Raw genomic sequence first — 11424 nt, 5'->3', positions numbered from 1 at the left:
CAGCGCGGGAGCGGAGGTAACGCCGGGGCGGCCCCGCGCCCCCCGCCACCGGGCGGGACGGGACCGGCCCCAAAATCTGCTTCGCGTGGGCTTTGCTTCCCAGGGCGGCCCTGGGCTAAAGCTGTCGGAAGTGGAAAGGTGGCGGGCACTATCCGTTCTATCAGTGGCAAACAGAGCCTGCACTTCCGTGGAAGTTTTAGATGCAGAAAAACTACCGAAAAGATCGTTATTGGCCTTTGCAATCTCAGACGTACCCGCAGCACAGCTGAGGAGGTACAGGGGAGCAAAAACCAGCTCCGAAGGGTCTCTCGTGTCCGCCCTCGCGTCCCCGCGGCGGGTGGCGGGGATGTTCCTGCGGGGCTGGGCTCTGTGGTTCTTCCCTTCTGAATTCCCACTCATAAACCAGCACAAAACACACTTTGTGCATGTGAGCATTCCGGGGCAGGATTATTCGAAAAAAAGAAAGAAAATGAAAGTTTCCATACCAGAGGTGCAGTTGTGCAACGAGTTTGCATCACTCACGGTTATGAAACAGCATCAAGCAGCGAGTTGGGCCCCGGCGCGGCTCCGGGATACGGGGACGGCCTGGAAGGGGGGAGCAGGGAGCGGCGACTCGGCAGCACCTGCTGCTCTTGTCACCCCCCGGGTGGGCGCTGGAGCTTTTGGGCGCCCCGGCTGCCCCGGGAGCCCCCACGCCCGGGGTGACCCTCTGGCAGCTCTCGCCCCGGGAAGGGTCACTGAGCTGCACGGGGGATGCTGTGGAGGTGCCAGCACCCCCCCCCAGGACCCGCAGAGGGCACAGACCACCCGCAACGCATTTGAGACTCACCCCCAGGACGTGCTTCTGCGGGAGAGCTCGGGGGCAGGTGGGCACGGCCAGGCCTGGAGCGAGAAACACCCCCAGAAACCTGGTTTCGAAGAACAGATCCAGATGGCACTGCCCAAGGGGGCAGACAAAGAGCGAGAGGTCGGGCGGCTGTGTGGAAGGGGGGTAGTCAAAGGGATGTTTTGTCTGGAAGGTACATGGTGCATGGAGGGCTCTACACAAACATACACAGGGAAAAGGGGAAGAGTTTGAGCAGTAAATGGCAAATTATCACCTGGGAAGATTTTACTCTGGTGTTAGATTCAGTTCCCAGTGTGTGAATCTTCAACAAACCCTAGATTTATTTGCACAACTTGTGCTCTGCCATTTTAAAAGTGTAACATGGGCAGTGACATTTGTTGTCTCTAAATCTCATGAGTACACCTCACATCGTATCCTTAAATAAATACCATCATTTAAGTGTTTAGCTGTAAATACATATTATAAGCATATACTATACACTTACTCTTTAGATATTTATATTGTATTTATGGAATAGATACTAGGTTTCTCTACTGAGATTAGAGAACAAAGACAAGGGTGTTTTGTTTTGGTAGCCCTGTTCTGTCACAGGCTGTGACAGAACTTTGTTCCTAGCGCTGTGGTTTCCTGGGAATTAAAGCCACAACAGACATAAATAGTCTATCGCTATAAATTAAGCATGCACCCCTCAATTCTTCAGACAGCGCTCCCAGGAAGGGGCCTTTTCCCCAGGGAAAACTTGCATGCTGCCTCTCAGACCCGGGTAGAACCTCACCTGCCATCAAAAAATAAACTAGAGGCTGAGAGGGAGCATGTGTGTCTGGGGAGCCAACCCCTTCCACAGGGAACAGGGGGCTGCTACCCCCAGCACTGTTGGGGCGATCTCGCCCCCGAGAGATTTTCCTCCGTGTTTTCAAGGCACTCGCTGTAAGTTAAGCCCCGTGCGATGGGGTAGCCAGCACTAAGTTGCACAAGAAGGGGATTAGCTGGAGGTTTATCAGCACAGGGATAGAAGAGCGAGCAATGGGAGGCGCTGTCCTTCCCTTCCTCCTTCCCCGAGGGAGCTCTCCCTGGAGTGCCCGGAGAAGGGGAAGGGACCCACCAGCCTGCAGAGACCTGCTCAAAGCAGAGAAGTGTTTTACTTCATTGTTCATCAGGCTGAAGCAAACCAGCTCCTGTCCTGATACACCCAGTCCCACACGTGGCACGCCCCATCCCTTTTTTTGGGTGCACAGTGTTTTATCCAGAAAGAGGAGGACACGGCAGGCTTCTGTCTCTCTGCACATTACACCACCACAGAGAAACAGCCTGCAAAAAGACAGAAGCCCATCAGGTAGACAGTTGCAGGATTGGGTTGTTTCCCCCCACCTCTTTAGTTCTCCTCTTCCTTTATGTAGCTGAGCCAGCTTTTGGCAAGTCAGATGTTTTGAATACCTAGAAAAGTTATTTTAATGTGTTTGTGAAGCCAACCGGCCTGCTGCAGCCCTCACTGCGGTGCTGGAACTGCCTGGAGTCAGACTGGGGCTAAACTGAAAATGGGCAGGAGGATGAAGAAAATGTTGCAGGACAGAGATAAGAAGTGGAAACAGAAATAAACAAGTTAAGTGTGTGTGGGAAGAGGAGATGCAACCGTGGTGGTTCTTAGGAGGCAGATTCCTGCTGGGCACACTGCAGATGTCATCCACAGACACCCAGGTTTCTTTGGTATGAAAATCAGGGTGCAAGAATATTGTGGAACCAGGTCTCAGCCTGAAGTGGGGCTGGGATATGACTGGGAAAGCAGTAATTACGTCTAGGTTGTGTAATACAGATGCAGCCAGAGGGGCTGTGCTAGCAAACGTGTGCCACTGAAGTTATCCCCCAGTAATTGCAGGATTATCAGCTACGCACTAAAAGGAAGCGAGGGCTGATAATCCTTTACATACTCTGTGATTACATCACTTTCAAAAACCGTTCTGGGTGTTCTAAAACGCTGCCCAGGCCTCTGTTGTGCAGTCACCAAACACTGCAGCGCTGCCCTGACCCCCCCCTCGCTAGAGACCCGCACAGGTAACTGTGGCTTCTTCCAAACTCACCTGGTGCTGCTGCCAGGATCAGCCGCTGCTCTTCGCGGGAAGCTGATGCTACCAGCTCATTTCTGAGGAATTGAAATACAGGGACTCCCACTGCTGATGGGAGTTGACTAGGCCGAGCCTACCAGCACCTGCTGATCTCACTGCATGGCCTCTCCCTGGCATTATTCGAGAAAGAGTGTTTTCCCATGCTTGGGAAGTCCTGAGAAATGCTACGGGAAAACACAGGATATAATTAGTAGGAATAGTAGTCGAAAGGTTGGGACGCCAATATGCAATTCAAGCCAGCATGTTCAAGCTCTTCACTTCTATTTCTCCCCCTTTCCTGCTCATGCACAGCTCCACCGTCCCCGTTTCTTCACTTTGTACCTTCCCCATTTCTGTGTGCCCACCTGATTTACTTTCCCTTGTCAATGAAGAATTATTTCAACATTCCTCCTCTGACAGGCAGAGGGACAGACCCCTGGCTACATCATTTAACTGCCAATTACTGCAGCAGAGCAGTACTTTCCCAGTTTGACAGCATTTAGCATTTCTAGTTTGCAAAACACTTTCAGACTTTCTTCCCCGGGGGGAAGCTGACAAAACTCCCGACAAGGTCCAGTTGCTGAATACCTGCAGGAAACCACCCTGACATAGGTACATCCAAATAAAGCTCGAACCCCTCTGGGTCCCTGCTTACCACTTTAAACCCAGCATTTGACAGCCACGCTGGGGCTGCACAGATGACCAGCACGTTACAGTGTGGGTAGAGAACAACAACTGGGCTTCTCTCTGCAGGCAAAGAGCAACAAGGTGAAGAATTAGTGAGGCCTTGGTAACTTTAAATTTCCGACTTAACCTTTGGGAATTACTTATCTGAAGGACCAAAGAGGATCCTTGTGCCCGGAGCTCTCGTTCCCATTACCCTGGTTGCTCCTGCAGAGAACAGCTCCCTCAGACCTCAGCCAAGGCAGAGCCCTGGTGCTGCGGGTGACGTAGCGTGTCCTGCAGCTGGCACCGGCTCCCTCCGCACGGAACGATACGGCTCTTGGCGCAGGGAACACGGCTACTCCTCTGCTTCACTTCAGACACTCCCTGGTAAACAGCGAGTAGAAGCCATCAGGCAGGAAGTATGGCAGCCATGACTACAGCAAGGAGCTATGCAGACTTCTGCCTCCCTTCCTTGTTGTCCGTCCCCGCCCAAGACCAGCTGACACCATTCCAGCAGACTAGCACATCCTTCTCCCACTTCTCCTCCTCCCCAACCTTAGTTCTGAATTCTTCTCTGCTTAGTTTTTCTTCCACTGGTTAGTTCTTTTGCTCTCTTTTTGACTTTGACTGTTGTTGGGCTTTGTCTTTCTGCCTTTTTTGCATGCACTCCTATCCACTGCCCTCCCACGACTCTCCCTGGGGCATACCCACAGCCCAGCAGCAACCTGCCCTTTCTTGTTTACTCCTTGCAGACCTTCTCATCCCTCAGGCTTTACCAGTCCCTCCACGCTCACTGCTTTGCCTTCAGAATTCTGCTCTGCTTCTATCACCGCAATTTTTCATCACCCCATGCACTCCGGCCTGTGGTCCCAGCTGCTAAATCTCTTTAAATCTGCGTAAACTGTATGGGCAGACCAGAGTACAGGGACAAAAACCATAATGCAGGAGAGCTCCCTGGCTGGCCAAGCTTATGTCTGTTCTCCAGGCAGAAATCCACTGCACCAGCACAACATCACCCGTGTGCCATTTCCTATCAGCTTAAGCACATCTGTTACAAGTGGGGTTTCTTCTTCCCCACTCCCTGCCTCCTCACCCCAGAAGTCACAACTACAGCACAAAAAACTTTTAAAGACTGGCCAAGACAACAACCAAGTCCTCTTTAACAAGCCTCTGAAATGCTGGTTGCTCTATAACTTGATTTTTCTCTCCTGGGGCTTCCACAGCTGCTCTTTCCCCACTGCTGCAATCTCTCTCATGGTTCCTTCCTGCTGCCCCCCTCCTGCATTACAGATGAACAGGAATTGGGTGTACTTCCCTCCCACGTATTTGAAAACATAGCACATTTCAGTTCTGCCCTTTTTCATCATACCTCTAATCTGTTTACATTTTAGCAAGCTAAACACAGCTCTTCTGTAGCATTTGGCTTTTGGCCAGAAAATCTGCAGTGAAGCTCTTTCCTGATTACTTGCTTACTTTTTTTTACTGCTGCCTGTGCTTTAATGTGGTCTTGCTCTTGTGCGGCTGACCAGATCAAGGCTTACTTAGTCACTACTCCTGTAGGCAAATTTCATCCAGTGCACTTCATGGGCTTGGCATCAAAGATTGCTGCAACCGACTGAACGCTTCAGGAAGCCACAGGTGTACTCCCCATTTATCCACCAAGATCTCCTTCCTTGTTTCACAAAACATCAGTTAAGTACTTATCTCCTCACTGTCCTCCCTGGTGGTTATTTTCCCGGGCAGCTTCTCAAGTGTCTGCTACTAATCCACATCACTCTTACTAGCCACTGAGCATCCTTAGCACCCTTCTGAGGCTAAAAATGCAACACCACTATAAAATTATTTTGCTTGAGCACAGGAAAGCACACACTTTTCTCACTCTCAACTACATCATTCCACTGAGTGAACAGACCTTCTGGTAAATTCAGAAATACTCAGTGCCCCCCCCAGGTGGAGTTCATATATCAAACCACTTTATTCCTCTGGAATACTTATGGGTGAGACTATTATATATGTAGGTAAAATTCAGTAACCTCACGGCACAAAGCGGAGGGCAGCAAAGGCCTCACCCTCAGCCCCACCAGCCAGCAGGGGCAGGTTCCCTCTGGGGGGAGCAGTCCTGTGAGCCTGGTACAAGGTCAGTTGACTTCAGCTGCAGTCTGTGCCGGCGACAGGACTAGGACGTGGGTCAGCTCCTACACACAGATCTGTATCTAAAATCAGCTACACATGGAATATATTTGTGTAGTTTCGTGTCAGAATGACCGCTCACAACCACGTCTGGGTTTGTTTCAGATGGACGTGGCACCGGGCTGGGCCTCAGCGGTGGGTTTCACGCTCCTGCCCCACGCAGGAGGGTTCCTGGGAAGCCGGATAACCCGGAGGGAGGTGCCGCTGTGGTACGAGTCTCTGCAGAAGCCGTCCTGGCGCCCACCAAACTGGGTGTTTGCTCCCGTCTGGGGAACCCTCTACACATCTATGGGGTATGTTTTTCACACAGCTTCAGGGCACTTACCTGATCTCAAAGTGCTTATGGTATTGTCCTCGACCAGAGAAGAACTGTTGTGTTCCTGGCTGTGCGTTTGTAAGAAACTGTGTCAAGGTGCCTGTTAAACAGGTAAAAACATGCTTTGGGGCGTGGGGGGCGACAGGACAGTTTGTATGCACAGGTATCGACATGAAAAGTGGGGGTTTGAAAAGCTGCCACCACTGTGCTTCCCTCATTCCCCGAGGGGAGGAGCTGCCAGCCGGCAGGGAGGGAACAAGGCAGCACTGGGATCTATTCCTCTGTGTGTCCTTCAGTAGCTTTCGAAAAAGAAAAGGGGGGGGCGGATGATTGGGATAGAACCGTTCTAACAGAGTTCAATTAAACCAAAACATACATGTCCTTCCAAATAAAACTGCCAGGCTGTTAAACTAAATGCCTGAAGCCACCTACTGCCTCCTCCTTACTGAACTAGTTTAAAACACCTGACAGCACAGCACTTACTGTCAAATGAGCAAGGAATCACAAGGCCAAATACCATCCCCACAGGAACCTTAAAAGTTTAATAACGCTGTATTTTTGGCAGCTCTTACTTTTCCGAAGATGTAGCAAGAGCATTCACAGAGGTAGGTTGTCCCGGGAGGTGGTTTGGGCAGTTTGGATACTCCTCCCACACTGCTCGAGCAGCTTTTTCCCTGGAGTCGAGGCAGCACTCAGCAGCGGGCAGCAGCGCAGCCCCCAGGCACGGCAGGATGCTCTGACGCCTCTTTGGCACTCGGTCACTAGGAACCAGCTACCTACCAAGAGCCTGCATGGTTTTTCCCCGCCGTCAAATACGCATTGTTGCTAATGCAATAGTAATAGTTTTTAGGCTGCAATGTGCCTTTTATGGCTCAGCCCTTCGATCTCCCCCATCATGACAGTACATTTAAGTGATTCATAGTTTGCGTGTAGCACTGGCTTAACTATATAAAGCTTCAGAGTCCAGATCTTTTCCAAGTTAACATTACATGGTCACCCTGCAGGTGTCTTAACTACCACACCACCTGTTGCAAATTACAGCAATGATGCAATATCTGAATGCTAAATTTTCTCACATGTTCTTTCATTTTGGGTTCATTTTCTTCCCAGAAAAGCTAATTTTTATAGCTTGATGTACTGTCTCTCCTATCAGTATTATCTTTTCTTTCACCTCTCAGGGAGTGTACTTTAAAAAACTGCTGTCTACTCTTGTATATTCCAGGAGTCAGCATTTGAATCAGATCACTACTGTCTTGTCAATTAAAAAATGCCTTTTATCAAGGAGACAAGAGCAGAGCAGAGCAGTTTTCCCATGAAGGGTTTGCTTCAATTGGAATGCACAATTTGTAACCATTCTGGATTCCTCATCATAAACCTGGATATCAAGTTAAATATTTTAAAAATCACAATAGCAACAGTTTATCACTTACTCTGATAATGCCAGAACCAGTATATTCTGAGGTGGATGGTCTCAGTTATGTACATCTATAGCTCAATGAAAAGATCCTATTTATTACCGCCCTTTTCTCCTCTAATCCATCATGCGCACACATTCCTTGAATGACCCAGGCATCTCATTCCTTTAGAAGTCCTTGAATATACTAAAAGCAAGAAATAACTAAAAGCAAGATTTAATAAGCTTACCTCTGTCTTGACATTTAACTTCCTAGCAGATTTGTACATCATGATCTTGGTCTGAAGTCTAAGTCAGATGTAAGGCCACACTGTGGCTCTGTAAGTCACTCAGGAACAGATTTGAGTCCTGATGACTTTTACAAAGATAAACTGTTAAGTTTTTAACACTTATGCTGCCTCCTCCCCCCATTGTTTTAATACTCTCTGCAATCAAACTGCCAAGATATCAAAGCTGCATTGTTCAGTCTTTACAAAAGTAATGGCCACAAAGCAAGCTTGGGTCACCAGCTGGGTTAAACAGGGGGAAAAAAAAATCCTTCTCATATGATCTACAAAGGAAGACAAACTCCTTGCAACTACTCCTGTGGATGTTTGCCTGCTCCTAAAAGTTATCACTTACAAGTTGGTCTCATCTTTGCTCCACTGGCAGCAGAAACACGCCTGAGCCGCCCGCTGTTGCGCAGAGTCCAGCTGACATTCCTGCCAGGGTGGTTGGTATTCAGCTCCCAGTTCTAAAACAAGGGCGACATTTTATCCAGGGGATTCTGCTGTAGGCACCTGGAATGGCTGCGCAGTCACTTGGACTGAAATCTAGCTGATGCCTAAGGGGAAAGTCAGTCAAACAAAAACAGAAGAAATAGTCTTGGCTGATGAGTGTTCCCTTTCTGATCGGGCTCCCCCAGTGCAAAAATAAACCCTACATTAGTAAATCTCCCAAATGCTGAGAATTCCTGTCTTTAGCAGCTTACATTCTGGGGTCCTGCCACTGAAATGTTCTGTGGCATTAGGAGGATCTTTCAGTAGCCAGGATCCCAGAGACAGGAAGGGTGCTGGATCCTCCCTGTGATTAATTCTTCCCATAGAAGCCCCCAAAATCTTTGTTGTCCCCACCTCTGTCCCATCCACTCCTCCCTTCTGAAATATAACTACAGGGTTGCTCCTGCTCTAACACTGTCCATACCCACAAGGAATCCCATTCCTTTTGTCTGTTCCCACCTCAACTCCTGCACTTCATCCTTTTTAAAAGGTTTTATTTTTTACATTTCTTTTAAAGCACCATGTCCCAGTACCAAAATTAAGTTTCTCTGCTATTTAGAGACTTACCATTTACCCTTGCATCTTAGACTTGGCTCCATTTCAATATGGCATTCTCTTTTAAGACTGAAACGCAGTGGGTCATCTGCTCCTCTGCACCTAGAGGATCTAGACCCTAACACTGAAGTTACTAATTTCATTTGTTCAAGAACAGGTGGTTGCTTTCTAGCCAGAGTTCTGAGTTACACCTGACTAACCTCTGCTTTCTCCAGGTATGGCTCCTACCTGGTGTGGAAGGAACTGGGGGGCTTCAGCGAAAAGGCGGTGGTTCCTCTGGGGCTGTATGCAGGGCAGCTGGCACTGAACTGGGCATGGACTCCAATATTTTTTGGAGCTCACAAAATGGGATGGGTAAGTGGAAAAGTAAGCTGCTTTCTCGGAGGCTTCTGCTGTCATTTGCAAAGTGCTAAGATGAAAGTTTTGTGTCACAATCTTTTCTCCCTGAAAACAAGCCTCAGTACAGAATATGGTTTGCAGAAGTTTTCTAAAGTTCTCGTTAATGCATGCCAGCAGTCACCAGAGAGAATTTACCTATCTACAACACCCTTAAACGTTTAGATTTCAAGAAGCTCTTTCTGCCACCCTTTGATAAGAGCTTTGTGTGACTAGAAAATGTAAACATTTATGCCTAGGTATCTCTGGCAAACAGGAGTGATAAGGAGTTTATAACAACATTACTTGGGTAACCCAGCACCCATTTTAGACAAGACTAATTTACTGCAGTCTGAAGAGAAACAACTTTCCTCAAACATAACAATCAGTAATAAAAATATTTGCCTGGTTCTCCAGATCTATATGCAGTGCTGTAACAGTAGGGGCTTTGCAGTCTGTCACAGATTCATTCACAGGCAGCATCTGCGACACAAAGAGACTGGAGTTTACTTAGCTCTAAGTGACCTGCTCGGGGTCACACGGGGTTTCCATCAGCGGAACGCTTCCTGCTACCAAAGAAAGAGGGGACGGGCGAGGTGGATTTTATTCTCCCTCTCCTGCTCCCTGCAAAATGTCCTTTCTTGTGACTGTGTTATCGTTTTATGAGTCAAGCTGACTCCTCACTTACCAGAAATCTGTATGCTGGCTGGTTTTCTGAGAAGGAATTAACTCAGAGGGATAGAACAGTGCCAGAGCTAAGTAGAAAGAGCCACACAGACTATCGAGTCAGGAAAATGCAACAAGTAAAACCAACACTAACCACCTTCCTGTATTTCAGGGGTTGGTGACTCTCCTGCTCACGACTGGTACGGCAACAGCTACAACTGTTTCCTGGTACAACATCAGCAGAACAGCAGCTTATTTGATGGTTCCTTATTTAGCCTGGCTAACCATGGCTTCTGCACTCAATTACCGTATCTGGAAGGACAATCGCAAGGAGAAACAATCTGAATAAACAGTTTTCTGCCAAAGAGATACTTTTTGTTTTCCCACAAGCACCTTCTATATAAAGTTATAGCCTTATTTTATTTTTAGCTGAACTACTTATACCATTAGTTTGCTAATTACAAGTTGACTTGTTTAAAACAAATACGCCTTTACTCAACAAGTCAAAGGGGTGTATGCCTGATAGGTTTTATAGCAAACTAAAAGACAGTGCTGACTGAAAAGTACTAATTTTCTAGATTACAGCATTATACTTTATAAGACAACAGCATTTAAACTATTACCAGAAATAAGCGTGAACTCCAACTTCATCATGTTCAGAGGAAGAAATCCAGCCATATATTAACCCAGCTTCCAGAATGCTGCTCCTGACGGTGTCAGGCAGGACTGTGGCCTGAGTCTTCCACATTTACCACTAGACACAGTGCCTTAGTGCTGTGATGTGTCCCACTACACAGCCAGATCTTTATCTTCTGGCCACTGCACTCTGGAAACCTTTAAGACGAGATCTTTTTCACAATTTGTGCCGTCCTGCTTTGAAGTGTTGTACAATCTGGTGTCAGTTAAATGCATTAAACTAAATGTAAGCTTATTAACCTTGTTCATCTGTTTTTATTCGTTTTTTTTAAATAGTTTTGGGCAGAAAAATACAGGCAGCCAGGCCCCCGGCAGGGCAGGGTCTGCTGCCCACACTGCCTCGCCTCAGTGCCTGCAAACCAGAAAGGAGGGTCTCTCCTCAGGGATATGCAGCTGACGGAGCCGGGCTGTGAGGATCCCACAAGATGAAAACACCTCTCGCACAACAACAGACTAGTTTTGCCCACAGCCTGTGGTCCCAAACCTTACTCCTTTTTTAAAGTCAGCCTTCTGGTTTGCCAGGCATGACACTGCTTTTCCCTCTGAGATGAGGGAAACCTTCCCCTTGCTGTAGATCCACAGGCACTTTGTTACGAGTTTTCGGGTCCCTTGAAGGCAGCAAGTGCCTTCTGCTCCCCTCCGTGTGGTAAATACATCTGCAGAGCAGCACTGCATGTGCTTACCCCAGACAAACTTTTTCCCAGCATAAGATGTGGTCACACCATCTACGTTAGGCACTTCACTGTGTTTCTTTAATCACATTTAAGTAAGGAGTCCAAAAAAGTTCTGACTCGGGAGGAGAGGGCTACAGCTGTCAGCACCGCTTCTGCCCGGGCGATCAG

The 11424-nt window shown here is 48.1% G+C and overlaps 1 protein-coding gene across 1 annotated transcript; it reads left to right on the top strand.

Moving 5' to 3' along the window:
* The first annotated feature begins 6 nt into the window (after positions 1-6).
* On the top strand, positions 7-10817 carry TSPO (translocator protein). The gene is made up of 4 exons (XM_026867816.1): positions 7-16; positions 5908-6095; positions 9061-9199; positions 10059-10817. The coding sequence occupies exons 2-4, from the start codon at positions 5908-5910 to the stop codon at positions 10233-10235; spliced, it is 504 nt and encodes a 167-aa protein (XP_026723617.1). The 5' UTR covers positions 7-16; the 3' UTR covers positions 10236-10817.
* Positions 10818-11424: the final 607 nt, after the last annotated feature.

The sequence above is a fragment of the Athene cunicularia genome, assembly GCF_003259725.1.
Source record: "Athene cunicularia isolate RWA chromosome 1 unlocalized genomic scaffold, athCun1 chr1_part2, whole genome shotgun sequence".
Lineage (NCBI taxonomy): Eukaryota > Metazoa > Chordata > Aves > Strigiformes > Strigidae > Athene > Athene cunicularia.
The sequence above is the reverse complement of the archived record's forward strand: the minus strand, read 5'-3'. Positions and strand labels throughout refer to the sequence as shown.

Coding starts and splice junctions, on each gene's coding strand:
- TSPO (XM_026867816.1), top strand. CDS start 5,908: ATGGACGTGGCACCGGGCTGGGCCTCAGCGGTGGGTTTCACGCTCCTG. Junction 6,096..9,060: donor ACCCTCTACACATCTATGGG/GTATGTTTTTCA, acceptor TGCTTTCTCCAG/GTATGGCTCCTACCTGGTGT. Junction 9,200..10,058: donor GAGCTCACAAAATGGGATGG/GTAAGTGGAAAA, acceptor CCTGTATTTCAG/GGGTTGGTGACTCTCCTGCT.